The sequence below is a fragment of the Homalodisca vitripennis genome, chromosome 3 (assembly GCF_021130785.1).
Source record: "Homalodisca vitripennis isolate AUS2020 chromosome 3, UT_GWSS_2.1, whole genome shotgun sequence".
Lineage (NCBI taxonomy): Eukaryota > Metazoa > Arthropoda > Insecta > Hemiptera > Cicadellidae > Homalodisca > Homalodisca vitripennis.
The window spans coordinates 67,930,691-67,953,542 of record NC_060209.1 but is presented as its reverse complement, the minus strand read 5'-3'; the positions used below and the strand labels follow the sequence as shown (position 1 = coordinate 67,953,542).

The window sequence follows — 22,852 nt, the reverse complement described above, 5'->3', positions numbered from 1 at the left end:
CGGCGGACCCACTGGACGGGCATCGTAACGTTACCGGGCGTTACACTTTTTCATGAGTGACTCCGAGCCGCAACCTAATTTAAGACGTTGTCACGTCAAAATTAGAAGTCACTGAGTGGGCTTTAAATTTACAATTTATAACTGCTGGAAAAGGTTACTTTTTCCTACGTTGGTATTTAATTAGTTAATTCTGGCTTCTAAAACTTTCAATTGCTGCCATTTTGTACTGGGTTAAGCTAGAGCCATCTAATTTGTGTTGTAAGTTTTCTTTTATCAGGACCTTCAAAGTGAGGGGTCACTCAATAATAAATTATGAGCTTTTGTTGTAAAACATAATGCAAACGACGATTTTAAGTTACAAAATGGATGAACACTGGAAGGGTGGATGAGATTACCAAGGCATTAGTGTATGGTTGGTTTTAACAAGTAAATAAGGCTTTCATTGTCTCTAAGCCATGTGTATTTGCATGTTCATATAATTGTAATCTATTCTTAATATTCAAAAGTGAGTTAATTACCTGACTCTTTGGATAGTCGGTTACTTTCGGCGGTGGATCAGCAAATATGTTCAGTAAAAACATTAAAACCACAAGAGGGTAGTGAAATATGTAAAGAAGACTTCTGTATAAACTTTCCTCTGAATCCTGAAATATAATGAATTTTTTTAGTTAATAGAATAATTCAAATACAATTCAGTGTTTAACTTTTAAAGTAAATGTTAGTTCTATTTTACTTCAAACATTTGATTTTGAACAATTATCCCTATCTAAGCCAACCATTGAGCTGTGGATGATGTGATGATTTATCTTCTAAGCACTAACATTTTTTTGTAAATTGCAAGACATGTAAATTATCAAGTCACTCATCTATCTGATAAAATACTAATGTGCAGTTCAATAAAAGACAAAGTATTTGTACATCTTATCATTGTTACTACACTGCAATCAATATAAAACAAACAATCAGAAGGAAATCATAATTTTATTTCTAAGAGAAGTTATTATGCTGTAAATTATTCCTTTTTCATTGCCAATTGCCTATATTTTCGTATACATAAAGAAATTAAAATAAATAAGTTGTTCGTTAATAATGACTTAAAAAGACGTTCGGAAGACCAGTAGGAGACTTGAGCTTCCGATAATTTAAGGAGCAATTTAGGGATAAGAAATTTCATGGAGTGTGCTGAAGAAGTCACTCACCAATAGAAGTGGTCTTTTCAGAGCACCATCAAAAGAGGGATCCATGAACCTAGCGCATGAGACCAGAGAGAGTTTCAGGGAAAGAGGGCTCCAGATGACAGAATAGTCTATGTTTGCGGGAGTTCATACACTTTTCTGCGCTTACGACGGGGCACATGAAGGGTGAACAAAAGATAAAAACAAGGTAAAATAATAAAGAAGAAAGGTGAGCAAATAGTAGGTGAGATGGGATAGTTAATAGAAAAGTGAATGTGTGCAGAAGACACACAGACACAGGAATAGCGAGAGGAAAGGTAGATTAAGCCTAGAGTGACACCGACCGTGTCAGGAAGAGAGATATAGCCCCATTAGTCAAGCCGAAAGGCGCGGGCTCAGGGGTGGTTCAGTCGTGATAAATTTAGAATAGTTTTTTGAGAGACAACAGCTGCTGGTATATCTCGTTCGCTCACTGATTAAACTTAAAATGTTTCACTAAATAAGAATACGGGCATTATCAATGCACTTAAAACAGAACATACTGGCCCTCTATTGAAGCACACAGGCTTCATCGTAAAAAACCAAGACACACATTGAAAAGAGTAAGAGATAACCTAGAGATAACATTGCGGGCGTACGTGAGTTTCAGTTAATTTAAGGGGAGTGTAAACACCTTAACCATGGCTCGTTGAAGGTGGCCAATAGTAATCCTGGGTGAACGGCCGTAGTTCTTGTAAGAGGCAAAGTTAGAGTGGGTGAAGTTTTATAAATCAACACCAAGTCCCCTATCTTAAGGTTTGTTGTGGTTTGGTTCCACTTAAACTGTTGCTAAAGATATTATGAGAGGGTTTCAGGGAGGAGAGGGCTCCAGATTCCACACTGACGGAATAGTCCACGTTTACGGGAAATCATACACTTTAGCATATACAACGGGGCACATGAAGGGTGAACAATAGATATAGAGAAGTGAATTTATATAGAAGGCATACAAACACATGAATAATGAGAGGAAAGGTAGATTAAGTCGAGAGAACAAAGTCGGAAAGAGAGATGTAGCCCTACTTTAGTCAAGCCGAACGGCGCGGGCTCAGGAAGGGGTGGTTCGGTCGTGATAAATTCTCTCGCTCGCTCATTGATTACACTTTAATATGTTTAATTAAATGCCATTAATGTGCTTAAACTAAACAACGTTTAATTGAAATTATTAATGCTCACGTCATACTCTGCTTCTCTAAATTCGGTGAAGAATTGTGCGACGCCAACTGTACTCAAAATTAGCCAAAACAAGAACAGAACTGCTGAAGACTGGAGTCCTCTTTTCGTGTCCCAAATTAGTAGTACCAACGTCAACACCTGAAACATGGATTACCAATCTAACAGTACACAATCATTACAGGCTATATTCTTTCTATATGAAAAAATTGTTTTTTCACGGAAGCAATCAACATTTGAAATATTTTATTTCACTCTAGTCTTAATATGAATTAAACATTTTCTTTTGTTAAAGCAATCATCTACGGACACTATATAACTTATAATCACTGCAACAACATATAAATATAATTTTAAAAAAAAAAAATATTTTTTTTAATAAATAGTCCTTCTGGCTAAGTCGGAAGAAGCTGGTAGGTAAATTATTGATTTATTCTCATGGGATTTACATGTACTCAATATCTTGAAAGTGAATCGAAGTCCAACACAATATTTAATTTTAATATGTGTAGTAAATGTTATAAACAATCAATAGGTTTATTTTAACATTTCAACTCCTCAATTTTACATACAATTTGATGCATAAATGTCGCTTGGTGTTTACGTTATATTTACCTACACTTAAAATTAAATTTTTTAAACTTGTTATAAAATACGAGTATGTTATTATTTAATAATAATGTTTTATAGCTAATGTTGCCTTTTTGTAATTAATGCAGTGCTTCTATTAAAGTGTTGTTTCACGAGGTTACAAAGGTAAGAAACTGATAATAATAAAATTGCATTGATTTTGTACCCAATTAGAAAAATACTTGTAAGTATATATCTATGAGAATATACCAAGATTTAAAAGATAACTCTTCCGTTACAGGTCATTAACGGAAAACCAAAACAAATAGTATGTCAAACACGTAATGTCAGATACCTGATTTCTTGTTTGGTAAATGCAAACTCAAATTTCAGTCTACTCTCTTTTATGGTTGATTAGTATTGTGACACCTCTGAGTATTAAATAATGATCTATTGATTATAGACCTTGATATTCAGGAGCAGTGGCTTTATAATCTAGCTCAGAGATTTATAACAATTAATCTTGTTTTGACCACAGTTTCTAAACATTTAAGGCAACATATAAATTGTGTTGGCTGCTTTGATAGTGTATAACAATTATTTTTATGACAGAAAATTATAGATGAATTGTCACTTACAAACGTAGCAGAAGTTACAGCAGGAGTCCACAGATCAACAGGGTAAACCTTTTCTCCTGCCATACTCAGGGTCAGTGACCAGACGAAGCTGGTAACACTCAGTACGATAAGTACCAAATTGAGACACTGTTGGATAAGAAATCAGTTTTAAGGAAACATTGAAATCCTTTTTTTCTATGGTTTAAAAGTCTATTTATTTTACTTTAACATACTGTAAGCTATAACAATCTTGGAAGATAAAAAAATCAAGTTATTTAAAAATGTTTGTGGTACAATATTTATATTTACAAATAACATTTTTATAATTCATCTTACATCTTAGAAGAATTTAGGTAATTGGAGCAAAAAGTTCTCAAAGATAGGTTCTAGCTGTCACTCCCAACTTCACATTTTCTAAAGGGTACTAATCATGAAACCAACAACCCTACAATTATATTGGTTTCCTTTTGTAACATCATAATAAAGCAATTCAACAAAGTATAGTCCCAAAATCAATATTACTTTTCTCTGAATCAAGAGGAACCTATGTGGCAATCGTAGTCCTAGGTCTGACTTTAGGATGACACTGTGAACTGTGTTTCAGTAGACGGCCCCAATGATGTTAGTACTAGGACCAGTAAACAGAATTCGCAAGTGTTGCTTCTTTCCTTCGGGACATGACGTCATATGTGCACAAAAACTACGCAATGTGTATTTTACCATGAATTTCCTCAGGGACTGACTAGTACGTGGTCAGATGGGTGTGGCAATCCAGAGGTACCCTGCTATACACAGATCCCCTCTCTTCTTGTTCTAGGTCTTTCGTTCTATTATCAGCACACCTCTGGAGCTGATTGTACGGGAAGTAACTGGGAGTCATATCATCGAGCTCTCACACATTTTAGATTAGCCATTAAAAAAGGCAAAACAAAAATGATGGAAACTGTTCACACAGAAGGTGAAAAACGTCAATAAAGTTGTTCGACTATAACGAGTACTTACTATAAGCCAATTGTTTATATGGAATCCTTGAGGTCATGAGATGGCCAGTTTACCTTAAATTCGGAGGATGGACACAAACTTGTCCTTAAGACTCATTTCCTTAACTGTGACTTTCCAGGCAATGACTCAGGCATGTCGTGTGGAAGTGACAGAGGCTCAAGAGCGAGAGCCAATCGCAAAAGCTGGACACTGACTTGTCGCATTATAGCCTAACTGTATCACCCGGCAAATGGACAATCAGTAAGTTTATCCCATTTAAATCGCCAAAACATGATGGAATTTCCCCGTCCTTTGCTCCAGAAGGACCTAGAATTTCTTCTTGTCATATTATGTGAACTTTTCAAAGCTAGTTTGGCTTATTTTATTTTATTTTATTTCCAACGGATCAACCATTACAAAAGCGAGCATAATTATTTATAATTATATTAATAAGTTAGCAACAATGACTAACACAAAACTAAAAAACTAAATCCAGGCAATAAGGCACTTATGGGTATGGCCCCCTAAAGGCACCATCAAAAACCAAACACGAGCACAGGTGTGCGTGCGCGTCCGCGTTTGTGTGCGTGTGTGTGTGTTTTGAAATTCATAGTTGTTTTGAAAAATTTGTAGTTATTGCTCCAGTTACAGCCTGTCCACAAGGAGGTGTCTTGGCACCTTTACTATGGAATCTTGTGGTCGGTGGACTCTTAGAAGACTTGAATCGAGCGGGTATTTACGCCCAGTGCTATACTGATGTCGTGTCTTATGGAGGGACTTGGAGTCAATCCTGCAAAGACAGTTGCAATTCTCTCACCAGGAAAATGAACATTGGGTGTCTTTCCCTATTAAAACTGGGTGTTATTCGGCTTCCTCTCAGAATCTTTCAAATATTTACGGCTGACCTTAGATTGCAAGCTGTCATAGAATAAACACCTAAATATTGTGCTTCACAAGGTAAGATGAGAACTCATGACTTCCAGGCGCTTTTTTGGCACGAACTGGGGCCTAAAACCGCACATAGCCCGTTGGCTATACTATGCAATTGTGAAACCCCCAAATAACCTATGGCTTGCGGACATTCAATTATTGAATGAAGGCTGCGGACTACTAGACTATTGCCAAAATAGTATGTGAGAAGTACATGGCATCAGACTCTATTGCAGAAAATTGTGTATTTGGCAAACCCTTTGTCATAAGCATCCGATCATATCAAGAGTGGAAAACGAAGGATGGATTAAAGTTAGATAAAGGTAATCTAATTTGGTACACAGATGGATCCTTAATGATGGGCAGAGCTGTATATGGGGTGTGGAGTTCATCTCCAAGAACAACTCTTATCGAAAGTCTGAGAGAACATACCAGAATCTTTCAGGCTGAAATATACGCTTTTCTAGCTTGCGTAAATGTAGGATTGACTAAGAATTATGCCGATCAATGGATAGTGATATTATATGATAGCCAGGCCGTCTTACGGCTATTAACTGTGCAGAATTTACTTCAAGGCTGGTATTGAAATACTTTATGACTTTACCTGTTCTAGCTAGTCGTAATATATCTCAGTATATCTCAGCTGTGATCATCGGTCTTTCTGGACATGCCGGTATTTTGGGGCAATGAAGTAGCTGACGAATTAACGAGAAATGGCTCAAATAAGCACTTTCTTGGACCTGAACCACCTTGTGATATAAACAAGTCAAGTGTCTACTAAGGAATTAGGAAATAGTTAGAGCTAAGCACTGTCTTTGGTAGCAGAGTTTCTCTGTCTCATTTGGCAGGAAGCTTGCTACCTCCCCCCTCTTTATCTAATCTAATATGGATGCTATTCCCATAAGTTTATAACGTATGTTATACTATACTGAATTCACTTTCCAATACTCAACTTAAATTCATTTTTGATGGAATCTTTCACTTACTAGTTTTGTAGTGTTTGTAAACCTCCAAGGCACATCTCTACACTTGCTGTGGAATATGACGAACAGCTCGAGAGGTGTGAGTAACCAGAGCAGCAGACATGGACCCCACACCAGAGCGGTCTTCTCGAAACACAAGGGGAGCCGAGGATTGTCTGTATCCCAGGAGATGGTGGAGTCCTGTAAAATATTGATGAAGAATTAAACTAAAGAGTGAATGATATACAACAAACAAATAGTGTAAATATACACTCTTTAGGTGCAGCCGCACAAGTTTAGGTGGAGGTCCAAATGGAATGATATCAAATCGAAAGAGCTTAAAATATCAAATAATAACTTTCCCTAAAATCCCACTTTCCTTACCTTGATTCACTTAAAACCAACTATCAGACACGAAAGTTTAAGTTAATTCAGATTAAGCCTTCTATACAAAGACCGATATTTTGACTGAAAGTGATGACTACAGTCACGGCCACCAAATAAGGCGGATGGGTGGATTTGCGCTGCTGCCACGTATGGGACCGGTGAAGCGGAGGAAGGTCGAGAATCGGTCGCTCTCAGGCACAAATTGGCAACGCTGTGTGCACATTGTTGCCTAGTCCAAGCGTCGCGCCGACGCTGCTGCTTCCACACGCCACCCTGCCAGTGCCAGTGCCAGTCGTATTGTACTTTCTGACTAGTTAGTGAGTGTAGTTACATACTGAAAATGGAGGAAGCTGGTAGTTCACGAGAAAATGAAAAAAACACCTGTGAAAAGGAGACGATTAGAGGGTATTAAAAAAGTGATTTAAATAGTCAAACTAGATGTGTTGTAGTTAACGTTCTAAATTATTCTGAAAGGTTTAGCTGATCCTGGTGTTCTTGGAACAATTAACTTCAAGAAAAGTCAAGAACTAACATCAAAAGTGTGTGGATTAAGTCTCCGTTCTGTTCAACAATGTGTCCAGGAACAAAAATTGTCACCAACATGTGATTTCTCGTCCCCAAGAAAACAATATTCACGAGAGAAACAACTGACTGTTTTGAGTCACTTTGATTGTGATATGGTTCGAAGAACAATTTTGGAGTTTTATGACCAAGGTGAGTTTCCAACAGCTGAAAAAGTGAGAATAAAACTTCAGGAAAAATTGAATACAACGGAAGTGTACGATCAACTAGGAGGCTATTGCACACTGTTGGGTTTAAGTTTAAGAAAGCAAACGATGGTCGTAAATTTTTGATGGAAAGACAGGACATTGTGGTTGCACGTGCACAATTTTTAAGGAAAATGAAATCTGTACGGGATGAAAACGTTGATCGCGTGTATCTATACGAAACATGGGTAAACCAAAGTCACACAAAACATTTTATTTGGCAGCATTCTAACAAAAGTGGTGGTTTGAAAGTCCCAACAGGAAAGGTGGTAGATTAATAGTGTGTCATGCAGGAAATTCAAAAGGATTTATTCCACAGTGCAAATGGGTTTTTAGATCTAAAACAACCGGTACAGACTATCGTGCTGAAATGAATCATACATCATTTAAGAGGTGGTTTTGTGAAGATCTTCTACCAAGTTTGGAAGAACCTACAGTCATCGTTATGAACAATGCACCCTGCCACTCTGCACAAATTGACAAAGTTCCCTCATCTAACTGGAAGAAAAAAGATATACAAGACTGGTTAAATAGAAAAAATATTGATTTTCTTGACAAGGAAACTAAAGCGGAATTACTTGTAAAAGTGATACCTTTTAGACAACACAAAAAATACGAGCTTGACGAACTAGCGTTATCATGGGGCCATGAAGTGGTGAAGTTGCCTCCTTACCACTGCCAGTACAACCCGATTCAACTTATCTGGGCACAAGTCAAGCGAGAAGTTGCTACAAGAAATAGTACTTTCAAATTAGCAGATGTTGAAAAACTCGCTTCAGAAGCTATAGATAACGTCACCGCTGTCGTTTGGGGAAAATTGTGTAAGACACAGTGAGAATTTGCAGTCTGACGATTGGGCTAAAGAAATTGTTAGAGATGACATAATGGAACCATTTATTATAAACCTTTAGAGACGAACTCATCAGACAGTGAAAACAGCGACAGTGACTGTGACATTGACAAAGATTAAAAGCAAGTAACTCGGAACCACCAAGTGATCAAATCAACCACGGACTGATATAATTTCACTGTGATTATGTAGTAGTAAGTACTAATAATGTCACTTGTTTAATAATAATTACTTAAAAACGTTTCTTTATTATTTCTATTACTATTCGTGTTTAAAATGTTTATATTTCAAATAATTTTGCTAAGGAAGGCAAAACAGATTGTTTTAAGCATGGTTACTTTTACTAAACTTAAAATATTTATTTAATTTTCGCTATAGTTACAATACATAGTACTATAGTTGAGTAATGATAAAAATAATAGAAGGTAAAGTATTGCTATTAAAAAAAAGTTGAGTAGAAATCGTGTGTATACGTACGGCGCACGCATCGCTCTGCGTGTTTGATTTCAATAATTTAGGTTTGCATGCATTTCCCAGCGAAGTTAGTAAACTGAGAAAAATTTGTTTGGAACAAAAAATAAAGTTTATACCTTTGTCTAAAACTTTGCCACAGGAAAAATGTTCCTAACCAAAAAATAAAAAACTTCCTCGCTTACTGAAATGTTTAATACACAATGTTAATGAATAAAAATTGGTTTGTAGGTATGTAGTATTTCAAAATTACATTTTTGTATTTACATATTAATGTATTTACATAAATTATATACCGTTATCATCAGCGGTCTCTCCTGAAGCCAATAATACGATTTTCATCTTTGTAACTTGTAAGATGTCATCAGAATCTCAGGAGAAAGCAAACAACATCATGCTCTAAAATGGATACAATTCAGGGATTATTCTATTTTACGATGTTTGCACAATCTGGCAACGGCGTAATTCCACCCACCCGCCTAATTTTGGTGGCCCCGACTGTGGATACGTTTTTTTTTTTTTTTTTTGTTAAAAAATCAACTAAATAAGACAATAGTTCTAGATAGGGTTATCCAGATCCGCATACTATAGGTGAAAATAAGTCATTTATCGTCGGTGTAACGTTTTTAATTTTGGCTACTTTTAGCTGTAATCCACCATTTTCAAACATTATTACAACCCCTTCTCCGAGAAAAACGTGAGGAATGTTTTAGGGGAAGGTTTCCTTTATTGGTACACAAATTAACATGTACTGTTAACTGTCATTGCAACATTAAAATATCCAAAACGCTTTTATTTATGAAATAATTTGAATAAATAACACATATACAGTTATGGATTTTAAATATATAAATGACCGTCGTTGTAAAATTTCAAAAAAGTAAAACAGATATATTAGAAATTTTAGATATCGTACTTAGTAAGACACATGCCAAGTTTCTAAAATATATATTTTAAACATATAACCGGAAAGTAGCAAAAAAAAACATTAACTACTATCTGCATAATGTAGTTTTGGGGATACCCAGCTAAGTTTGTGTCACCTATGTATTATCTAATTGTTTACAGGCTAAACTAATTCTATCCAATTAAAAAAATTTCATTTCTTTAGAGATTTTTTATGTTCTCTCTTCATGAAGTGGAATTGTATCAGTCTAAATTAATCTACAGGAAGGCGTAATTCAAAATTAAATTGTTCAACTGGTCTCGTTTCAAAATTAAACTTACAACAAAGGCCCATCTGGAGAGTTGGAACATAATCAAGAACAATTTGAAGGGCATGTTTAGTTTTTAAAATGTATTGCTATTGTTGAAAAATCCATCTTTTCTTTATGAATATTTAAATTCTTAGGTTCTGAACGTTTGGAATATCGATTTCCAGTCACCAGCAGAAAGGAGAGGTCTTAAAGTTTGAATGAATAGAGGACGGGACGATAAATTATTCCCCTACTTAAAATGGTAAGGAGTAAAAATATAAGTACTATTCTAAAATTACAATATCTTATTTTATAATTCTCGTAACAGAAGAATAATGCTGCAAATAATGTGTATCTGGGGTGACCATAAGCGAAATAGTGGCCTACTAGTTTACTTTAAACCTGAATAGAGTTTAGGTACATGAGTAAAATATTTAAAAGAGCAATACGCATATTCTTCAAAACTTTTTGCATTCAACTACTATCAATGTATAAACCAGTACCTAATGCATTTCCTAATTCAGTATGTGAGCCAAGTGGGATCTGGGCATCCGATGCAGTTATTAGTTTGAGTTTTATTTTAATATTAATAAGGAAAACTGCAAGATATTGTAGGTAATTCGATAACTTTTTATATTAGTTATATGCAATATGTAATCAAATAGTTAAAGTTTAAACTAACTAAAAAATCCTGAATGCGCATAGTCAATATTAATAATGGTTGGAGGAAGGAAAGGCTTCATTGGAGTCTGAGGATATAGAACTACCAACTTGCGAGGGGATTCTGGGAAGCTCAAATCAAATCAAATAAGTTTTTTGCAGCGGCAATAGTACATTGTATAACAAACTTCATGGGATTTTAATCTAAAATTAGCTTATGTAAAACGTTTGAAAACTAATTCTCTCGGGTTATTTTAGGCACTTGTAAGCCAACTTAGTTTGGAAATAGTATTACGGTTACTGTTTCGAAAGCACTCTTGAATTCAGAAACAAAAGCACAAATTTTAATGCTTTTAAACGAGGTAAAACCAACTATTTTATGAGAGATATAAATCGTAATTCGTTCTTTAAACACTGTTAAATCTCTAGGTATAAAACAAAATAGAAGCGGTTTTTTTGAGAGAACTTAGTCTTATTAAAAATGATTGGTTATTTTTATTGCGATTAGGACATAATCTTACACCTTTCAGACTGGTTACGACTATGTTTGAGTGACTCTGCACTTTTTTATGTACAATGGATATCTTGTGACAATAGGACTATCTTATCACTACAGTAAGTCTGGGTCAAGACCCACGAACTCCCTAAAATCTGGAGCGTGCATCATGAAAAGTTGTTATTTACATTACTACTAACAAAAGTGTAACATCATCAAATAAATAATACCAGTATTCTGTTATACATTTTTTATTACTCAGACCTTAGGTTACAACCGAAACTTGTTTGAATACACATTTATAAACTAAATATACCTAAGTAAAATTATAAGCTACCATAATTATTGCAAAATTGTGTAAATGATAAAATTTTCTACAAGAAAAAACATGTTATTTTAAGAAGGTCAACTATTACACATAAATTTGCTTAGCTTATATTCTCAGAATATTTATGTCAGCTTGTTTATTCATCGTGAGGATATTAAACAGCGACCTATGGCACTGCAGATTTTCCTTCCTTTGGACTGCCTATTTTATAAAAATAAGAATTGAAAGCCATAGCAAAATAAAAATTCGAATGAAAAATCAATAAATTTAGATATAATTTTAAACCTACTTCAGAAAATACGAGGTGTACAATTCGACCTGTTTTTACGTTCATGTTCATGTAAGTTCACCCATTTGTTTCCGATGTTATTGAACCTTTTTATTAGACGGAAGAGGGCTGTCCCATAACGGTCCCACATAGGGTTTTATGGACTGGACAAGTATCTGCCCAGGAAATCACTTTGTAAGCTTTACATATACAACCATATTAAGAATCTGGACAAAGGAATTTGCGGAGATGCTGTTTTCTTACAATTACTAGGAATGTCACCTTTCGTGTTTGGCTTCGAAATAACATCCTATTGAAGGCAATATATAAAAACCACCCTAAGTAACGGGATTGATTGGGGAGTTTAATGCTTTCCAAATCATTATAACTTACTTCACTGTTACTGTGGGAAATTCCCTAGTTTACATTAAGGTTTCAGAAAACAATTCTATTGGAGTTATCTACACATAAAGCAGCTGTGGTGGAAAGGGTTGATTCGATGTAAATTTTGAATTTAGCTCCAGTTCACCTTTCTCTTACGTCCTGGAATCTAATGCTGTTGCAGACTTGAAACCTGAAATCTTGAGTAATGTTCGTCTGAAGGTATCCAAAAATAGTCGGTGACAATGAAGGACGACGCTCAAAACAAACCCCCCGCATCATTTCGACATCAGAGACAACCAGACTACAAAAAGTAGTGCGATCTAGGCGAATAGGTATTCTCATTGTCTCATCAGTTGCACAATTGAGTGCACTACGATGTTAACTGACACGATCCCAAAATACGGTAGAGCAACTGAGTCTTTTACACATAAAGCAGCTATGGGATCCAAAAATAGTCGGTGCCGAAGAACGAAGACGCCGCATCGACGAACATGACTCCAGATTTCAGGAGTCAAGTCTGTAACAGCATCGGATTTCAGATGCTGCACGCAAGAGGAAGGTGAGCTGGAGCTAAATTCAACGTTAACGTCTATTGGAGGACTTAAAACATGGCATGGGGATATCGGAATAAGATATCGAGATCTAAGTTAGTTTCCTTCCAATGACTTTACCTTACAGATGCTACATATTGCTGTCCATAGTAATAGTCCGAGTTGGAGGCAACGTGGAATTCCTGTTGGAGCAATGAGTTAGGATTGTGGAGATTGTACTTTGTTTAAATCACCATTATGTTATCTCGGAGATGTTTTTTCTAGCCTACATTAGTATTCCAGATAATTGTGGAATCCTTTGAAACATGATATAGAACAAAACAGAATGAGTTGCAGAGATTTAGATTTTTCCGATGATTGTAATCTACCTCATAATTCCTAAGAAACCTAACTTTGTTCAGAGTAACTATTCGACTCTCGTCCCTGTTAGAGCCAATGTCGAATCCGTCTGGAGTAATGAAAGAGGGATGAGTCTTGATTTGAATTTTTAAAATCACCATTCGATATCTCAGAGTAGCTGTATGAAGCTTCTCAGATTATATCAGGATACCATATGGCGTGCCTCTAAGAATCCTTATCAAGGCACGAAGCAACGAGACGGTATAAGTAGCTGAGATGTATATTTCTTTAAACTACTATAACTTAACTCACAGATTGTAGGGAATACACCGTTGTCCCTACATACTGATCGTTTGAGTGATTCATCTATTGGAAGCAATGTGGAATCGGTCTTAGAAAAGTAAGATAGGAGAGAGTTCAGAAAGTAATGCTGCTCAAATAAACATAGGTTACCACACAGGCACCTGGAAAATAATTGTACTACTTTGAAGCTGAGACTTGGCAAAGAACGACGAGATGAAATATGTTGCCGACATGTACTTTTGTACCTATTACTATCATTTGCTTCAAAGATCACAAGAAATAGTTCAGTACTACAGTACGGAATAAGGGAAGGTTCTTACCCTTGATTAAATGAATGCCCCATCAAGAATTTGCACTTTCTCCTACAAAATAACATATCTACCAAAGGGATTCACCAAATTCATCGTTGAAATCCCCGAACATCTTCGCCTGTATTCCTAATTAAATGAGAGAACACTCAACATTAGTCAATACAAATTTAAAAAGTAATACAATTAAAAAATAAACCGACTTCAATACTAACGCTAAACTTAAATAACGTAACGTTAATAAAAATAATTTTAATTTAACAAAATGAAAGGTACTCAGAGCCAACTCATACATTTTTTGAAGGCAACGGCAAGTTTTAGATATACTACAAAGCATATACGATATAAATGAAATTTGAAGAAGATTGTGTTGTATTGGTGCAAGTTTTATATTGCAAATTATAACTATATTTTACTTTTTAATTCTTTAATTTTAGTACAAGTATTGAAGTCGGTTTATTTTAATGTTCAACAATGCATTATGGGACAATGCATTGTATTCACTGTGACTAAGTAAATTCACCCACGGTTACAATACATAATTTCTCTGATAACTGCTGTGTAGACCTGTATCCATTTCTGACCTGTGAACTGTGTTCTGATATTCTGTCATCCAGAAAGTGCAGGTATTTTATTGTACGGTCCCCTGGTGAGTATAAAGCTAAGCAGGATGAGGATATATTCAGTGGGTGATGTCTAACACCAAAACTGTGTAGAAAAGGTTGGTTACTACGTTAATCAGGCTAGGCTCTAGTATTATTTTGAAATTCGTTCTTGTCTATGTAAAAATAAAATTTCTCCCAAATTTTAAAATATTTCTCCCAGATGAAATATTTCTCGGGATATCTAGCCTCACAATTAATTCTTAGTTTTTGTCTATGTCTATTAAATTAAGTTTTATAGCAGTGTTCAAATAATAAAAGTTCCGATAAGCCAGGGAGGGTATTACAACGCATGAGTGAACTAAAATCAAATTTTATCCCCGAGTTTTAACAGGAACTGTCCACGCACTTCTTCTTTTTAATATATGAATAAAGGGCACAGACATGTCGAAATCTCAATTGATTTGATTCAGCTAGTTTACGAATTGATTTATTCTGCTATTTCTAGTTCTCATCATACAGTATTTACCCATAAAACTAACGTAAAAATGTTCGGTAATGCTCAGCCAAATCCCATGGCTGACATCCACCATAGAGTTGATAATATATAAATGAAGCTTCATGCAAAGTTTTAAGTCCATAGATCCCTTCGTGTTTTAAATATCTTGTCGCCGGGCAGACAGACTGAAATTAAATCGTTCCAGCCCCACGAGAGATAGGATTCGCTAAAACTCAGCCAATAATGTGAGACTTTGTCAAATTATTGCTATTAGAAAAATTTCCTATGATCGAGCTTAAATAATCTGTTACAATTCTGTTTTGAAAATCATTGAAGCAAACAACTGTATAAAACATTTAAGAAATAAATAATATAAATATTCTAAGTTTTGGCAGAGGTATAAACTGTAAATGAAACTGATTAAATACCTTCTATGATTATGTTTCTATAAATTGAATGTGGAATATTCAATACTGAATGTACGTGAACCACAGTTCTATACAATATGTTTCATTTATAATTGCAGTGAAGTTCTGTTTTAATAGTGTTTATTTCAGGTTCAGTGGACAAATTAAGGTTTAATTATTTTGTAATCAATGACATTTATTTAATCGCTTTTTACAGGCAACTATGTAATATAGCAATAATTGATAATTCCAATGTTTAAATGTAATCTAGAAGAAATAAAACAACAGAGCTAGTCATTTTAATTGATTAAAATGAAAGGCTTATCAGCCAAGGTCACCGGGTCGATGTTCCAGGCTTGCATCTTTATCTTTTACATGCTTGTAGTTAACGCATAGAATAATTTCCCCTCTGTTTTATTACTTTTAAAGTAGTTAGACTTGTAGTTATTATTTCGTACTAATATGTGTATTATTTTATTTCCACTGTCTTTTATTAGGGAAGGTAGGTAGACTACGTGTCGCGTAACATGCTTGCTTAGGTTGCATGGAAAATTTTAAGTCTGGATTTCAGCTAATTTCATTAGGCTACATGTCGCGTATTAAAATGCCATATTTTTGTACTGTCTTTTTGAAAAATTTATTTATTCATCGATTTTTTTCGTTGTCATCATGGCTACCTATAAGACCAGAGTAAAAGATTTACTAAGGCCCAGCCAAATCCCATGGAATGACATTCATCATCATCTAACTCGATGTTACATATACAGAAATAAAGTTTCTTGCAAAATTTCAAGTCTATAGGTCAATTCGTTTCGAGATATTGACATTCAGAGAGAAATTAAACTTTTTCAGCTTCTCGAGTGATAGGCTTTGCTAACGCTCAGCCAAGAACATAAACCATAATATTATGTTTCACCTCAAAGTTATATTGAACCCTTAGGTTTCCAATAAAAATAACACTTTTAACATTGGAGACGTGTCAAACTGTAATTTCCAACAGAAAATTTTTTATATAAAGACATGTATAAATTTTTAATAACGCCCTTTCTCGGTAAGTTTACAATATATACAATTTAAGTAAATGATTCAAAGAAGTTTGCGTACACAATTAACAACATTTAATCATGTTCGTGACCCAATTAAAATATATTCCAAATACTAATTTTTTTAACTTGCAGCTATGTTCGTTAACTTGTTAATGTTCGCTGTATATCTCAATAGTTGCAAAATGGTTTGATTGACTTCCAAATGTTAGTATTCCAGTTATAAAAATGATCATTATAGTTTACAATGTTATGCAATATTTTACAAAACAATGTCTTGAGGGTAAAATGAAATGTACACTCAATACATTTCACTCTTTAATAACATTTTTCAAATTGATGTGAGATCTACCTTTTGCGACTGTGTCGGAGGGAAAGATAAGTCCCTTCTTTTCAATGTAAGAAATCGATTAGTTAAGAGCCAAACTCCATTGATACAATAGAGTATCGCTGCAGTTAGACAGAATTTTTTAGCATGGTTGTACCTCCGACCTCAATTTCTTTTTTTAAAGTCATAAATTACTGTCAGCCAGTTCACTGTCCTTTAGAATCATTATATAAATATAATTACTGACAACTGAACGAGTGTTATTAAACTTCTAAATGAATTTCTCTTGTTAGCACAAATATCACTGGGTAACAGTCACAATTCTTATTTTAAAATATATACAGTAGCAACATTTACTTGGTCTATTTTTCTTTCCAAAATATTTAAAGAATTAAAGACAATAATGTTGCTTTTAACTCCATACAATATTTATAAGTTAGCCAAAATATTATAAATTATAAATTGGTTGCCAAATGACATTTCATAAAAATCTACTGTATTACTCTAATAAAAATAATTCTCAACCATAATATTGTCTTCAAACACTTTTAATACGCTCTTTATTTTGAATTAAATTGTCCAGTATTCAATTTTACGTAATTGAAGAACTGAATAAATTCGAACTCAAGATGTTTATTCTTTTTAGAGAAATCAGCGTATTTTATTACTAGAACCCAACTCAAAAGACTTATATTCAAATTAATAAAGATATGTCACTATAACTACAACGTTACATAATTTTGAAGTTATGCATGTAATTTGGTGCAGTGCATAATCTTATAAAAGAAATTAAAAACACGAGTATACTTGTAATAATTAGCTGTGATTTTTATCTAGTTTAAGGCATTTGTGTAAACAGGGTTGAGCCTAAAAAAACAAACGAAACGGTCCACAGGTACAGTATTAAAGATGAAAAAGTTCAAGAAATCTAATAATATATTGTGAATATTACCATCCTATTTACATACCAGATTTGAACAACCAAAAGAAGTATTAAAGCCTTCCAGCGTCTAAGCAATTGTATAAACAACAACAATAATAGGTTGCAATTTGTTTTGTTCCTATTCTTAAAACTGTACAACGTGAGTAAGGGTGTTTTAAATCTTAGGGCAATGTCATTTTTTACCTAGTTAAAATTGTAAACTTAAAAAAACAAACTTATATAAGAATTATTTTTTTAATTCATTAGCTTAATATGCACATGAAAACTCACCCAAAAACTAGAATTGCAGAAACCATCCTCATCTGAAGACATGAATTAATTTTGAAACTACAGGTTATAAAAAGTATCCAGTTTATGATTGATTGATAAGTGTAAAAAGATGATAGAGAGAGAGTTAGAACACTAGGCTTACAATATGTTACCAAATAAGACAATCGAACAATACGGTACTTAAATAAAAACGTAAAGTTAGAATAAGTGGAAGTTTGAAATCCTATTAGAACCAATACGCCTGTTATACCCGCGCGTCGCGGTTATCAACTGTGAGGTTATAACTTGCGGCACTGGCGGCAGACGACTAACTGTTGAAAGATAACTCGTAACTCAGCGGCCGCTGCTGCCTAGGCAGCTATCAGTAGTACCACTCGAAAACAAAACAAATTTTAAACTCCCAGCGTTTAATTGAATGTTATATATGTTTGGTAAGTTATTAATCTATCTAAGCACAGCACTGGTTAAGTATACTGTTCATATCATATTTTATTACTTTCTATAACGTAATAACGATTTTTTTTTAAATTTTGCTCTGAATCGTTGTAATTTTATTAATGATATATTTTAAAATTGGTTAGCATTGAGTTATGAGTTGTTTAATGTATTGTACGTAATAACTGTCATATCCGGTACTTCCGATATCCGGCCTAGTGACGAACATTAAACCAGTTTTTACTATAAGGTAGGAGAAAAGAATGCCGGTAAAACTCGAACACTATTCCGTATTAAGGCCGAGGGGGCAGGAGCTGGAGAGGAATTTGGGCTTTATTTTCCTTTCCAATGTCTTTGCCTACTATATTATATTTTTTTAAACATTAACCTTTGTAAAACCTTGATATTGATGTTTTCTTTTTATATTTTCTGTAAGTTGGGATCGGGATTGTGAAAGTTGTACATAGCTAAATGTTCCAAAATAAAATTGTATTTACACCCTTTCGATTTGTGTTTATTGTACATGCATAACTACGAAAACTTTGAACAAAAATAGCACAAATAAATCAAATTAAAGACTAATTTTAGGACGGCCAAAAATGTTATAAACTACATTATTTCTAAAGGTTTTAATGCAAAAGGAATGTTACCGTATGGCAAACATGTCCGACCTAGTGACAAAGATTAAACTTTTTGTTACTGTTTAATTTAACTGTTAATTTAATGTCATTTTCTTTATGAAATCGTTTTTATTTTCATTTCTTTTTCACGGGTTTTTATGCTACCTATTACCATATCATTTTGGCTATTCAGAGAGTCAAATTTTTGTGATTTCAATTTTATTTCCTCTCAAGTTTTTTTATTTGTTTAATTGCATAATACTGCTTTGTTATTCGTTGAGATTTTTCGAATTTGGCTTGTTCAACAAAATCACTTTTGAGCTTGTGCTCACTGTCCACTTTATTCTTCAGATTACTGAGTTCAGCTTGGAGTTTATTATTTTAAACTGTAAGGTCCTTGAACAGTTCTTTGTTCGCAACTATGTTGTCTTGTAGTTCAAGATGGTATTCAGATTTTGTAACTTTTTCCCATGTGTAGTTTCTCAAAAATAAATGTAAGTGATATGACAACAACAAAAACAGCTTATCATGCTCTATTTGAACCACATCTCAGATATGGGATCGCAGTATGGGGCAGCACTACAGCAGGGAACATGCAGCGCATTCTTATCCTCCAAAAAACGGGTCATTAGAATCCTGTATAATCTACAATTCAGAGAATCCTGTAGAGCAGCCTTCCAAGAACTGAGGATTCTTACAGTGATCAACTTGTATATCCTGGAGGCAATAACCCACGTCCACATCAAGGAACCGGAATCTGCTAGAAGTGGATCACAATTCCACCAATACAACACCAGACATGCCAACAACTACTGCCTAACTGTGCACAAACTCAGCTCCACTGAAAAGAAGACAAGCTGTATCAGTGCCAAGATGTGGAACGCCCTGCCAGACGCGACAAGCGGCTCTTTAGAAGAGACCTGAAGAACTGGCAACCAGATCGGCCCGTTTTGACTGTTGCAATTCGTGATGCCTTAACTTTAAGATCTTTTAATGTCTTATTAATGTGACACTATACTTGTCTTGATGATAATGTAATAAAGATATTTTAACTTGACTTCTCTTTAAGTTGTAAATTCTTACTAAGCTATGCATTTCCAACTTTTTGCTAGGATTAGGAATGTTTCATGGTATAAGTTATAAGATTGTAGAGGTTTTTTATTTTGGTTTCAATATCTTCAACATAAATTTTAGTTGTTTCCAGGTCTTGTTTATACTTATCTCATACTCATGATGCAGTATCCTCTGAAGCAAGTTTTTAAATTTGTTCAGACCAGTTTAGGCATCTGGAATGATACAACATATTGCAGAGTCCAGAACAGCATTTAGTCTGGTATTTAACTCCAATGTTGCAAAAGCCACAGGAGTGTCTAGACATGGTGCAGAACAATTTGGATAAACAGCGTTTTGGTAATTCCTAGTTTGTGGAGTAAAATTGTATTGTGAATTAGGAATTATATATATTAGAAGGAGACCACAGGTTATAATTCTTTGTGGGTGATAAAAAATGTGTATATTATATTTTATTTAGTTGAGCTAGTAAACTGTTGTCGGATATTTAAAGTTATTCTTGATTAAGCGGCTATCAAGTGCCATACGTGGCAATAGCATAAGTTCATCCTCTGGCTGTATTGCTGCATGTCAGCGCTGATATGGTGTCTGGGTCAGTGGTCTAGTTACAGGTGGATGTCATAGATAGTAATTCAGAGATTGTATCTTATATTATTTCAGCTCTTGATATTTTCTTGAAAGGCTTATGCATTTTAGAGTGAATGATATAGTTGTGTGAAGTGTTATGCTTAAATATTGAAAGTCATTAGCTTTGCTCAATCTTGAGTTTACTTGCTAGATAATGTCAAATACACTAATTCAAGTTTTCTATATAGTTTTGAAGTTTTCATGAAGAATATTAGTTTATTTTCTTAGATGTGATCCAAGGTAAATGTTGTACGTAAGTAAATAATATTTTGTTGAGTTATTACCACAGAATGCACACTTTTCTTGAGTGACCATACCAAATGTTAGAGATCATTACAACTGAAAAATTTAGAGGGGCACCTCATAACTTATGTAATCTAAATCTGAAATTTGTTCAAAATGTATCTGTTTTTGACACCAAATGTCAAAGTATGATACGCATTTGCACATCAAAGAATTAGCAAAACAACATAAAAATGATGATTTAATCATAAACAACGACAAAAAAATGTCACATAAACTATACATTCTGGATATGGGTATGCATTTGATTTGTAAATACATTTAGATTTGTTGGATTCATCTATAGAAAATATAACATAAAATCTGAAATGCAATGATTGTAAACATGCTAATAGTTTTATAAACAAATGTTAACAAAATTAAAACATTAGAAAGATGGACCATATAATGAAGAAGAACTCTTTCAAACTCTTCATTTAAAGGTCTATTTTCTAATGAATTTATTGATAGTATTAAAAAACTAAATCATACTGAAAAGTTCTTTATGCGAAACAAGAAGAAAATACCACTCCAACCAAGAGAGGTAAGAAAAGAACAAAACTTTAAAAAAATGAAAATGAAATTGAAATCCTACCTGCTGAAACTATCACTTTATTCTTTTAAGGAAGTTTTGGAAAGAAGGTAAATTGGGAGGTAACTATTATATATATATATATATAATATATATATATATATATATATATATATATATATATATATATATACTTTGTTGCTATCTTTATATAATTAATTTAATGGCATTTTAATGGCAAATTTGTGTTTTTATTTTACAGTATTCTTATTATGATGATTCTTATTATGAAAGTAGTATTACTTGACACTATTCTTGTACATGATGTGCATTTCACGAATAAAGACTTTTCGAATCTTGAATCTTGAGTTAAAAATTCAAGATTTTTATTCAATTTTAACAGATGAGAACATTTCTGAAAATAATTATCAACATTGTCTGAATGTTTGTAACAAATTGAAAGGTAATAATCTTGGAAATTATTTAGATCTATACAATACAATGCTCTTTTGCTTGCAGATGTATGTATTTAGAAATTTTATATCAATTGTTATAAATTAGATCCAACTCATTACCTAACTGGCTATAATTAAGCGTAGGATGCAATGTTAAAACTAACCTAAATTGAATTACAATTTATATGATTATAGATAGTATTTAATAGGATAATGTATGAAATATTATGTTAAAGCAAATAGTGAATATTTTGAAAATGTTAATGGAAACAAAATATTTTAAAATTATATGTTTTATGTTGATGTGAATAATCTTTATGGGTAGGCTTTGATGCTCAGCTTTACCTATATTTGCAGTCTATTTACAGCTGTTATACCAAATTTGTATTCTTTTCCTAAAATAATTTTTTAGACTCGATGGTTGGGTACCCCACTGAAAGGAGTGCTAGTAGCATGGCATCACGTTTCTGATTGGCTGAGGACTTATCACTATATCAAAATATCAGCTGTTAAAATTAATTCATGTAACTTAGTTGTTTATAATTTTACACTCTTTACAGTTCATGTTGTTTAGGCACAACTGTTAGCACACACATAGTGACTATCACTGTTAGCACTGTGATAGTTCATCCACATTGCTTTATTTATTTATGATTAATTCATTTTATTGAAAACTGTTATGATACTCACATACTTAGTTTTTTTACCTTTTTATCATTTTTTATATTGTATGACAATTAACCTTGCAAGTGTATAATGTATTGTTATGTTTACAACCCAAAGTTGACAGATTTGGCAGTACCAATATGGTATTACTAAAAATTTGAAATTGGCACTATGTGTAAGGGAACAGAAACTAGGGCCTCCAGTTTTCAGTTAAATAGAGGTGAATAATACAATCTTTGCAAAGACTTTCAACTCTGTGACTTTTTTCTGTGTTATTTTTAATTTTTTACTCCATGTTGTTTCTCTAGTCCAAATCA

General features: G+C 33.7%; 1 protein-coding gene across 1 annotated transcript in view; it reads right to left on the bottom strand.

The window, feature by feature from the left end:
• The window catches only part of LOC124357024 (multidrug resistance-associated protein 1-like), an 82,578-nt gene extending 64,257 nt beyond the window's left edge, over positions 1-18,321 (bottom strand). The window contains exons 1-5 of the mRNA XM_046808394.1: positions 17,848-18,321; positions 6,472-6,648; positions 3,596-3,721; positions 2,391-2,528; positions 519-644 (exon numbers count right to left, since the gene is read on the bottom strand). Of these exons, the coding sequence (XP_046664350.1) occupies positions 519-644; positions 2,391-2,528; positions 3,596-3,721; positions 6,472-6,648; positions 17,848-17,889 (609 nt within the window). The 5' untranslated portion in view covers positions 17,890-18,321. The remainder of the gene's footprint in view (positions 1-518; positions 645-2,390; positions 2,529-3,595; positions 3,722-6,471; positions 6,649-17,847) is intronic.
• Between the last annotated feature and the right edge of the window lie 4,531 nt (positions 18,322-22,852).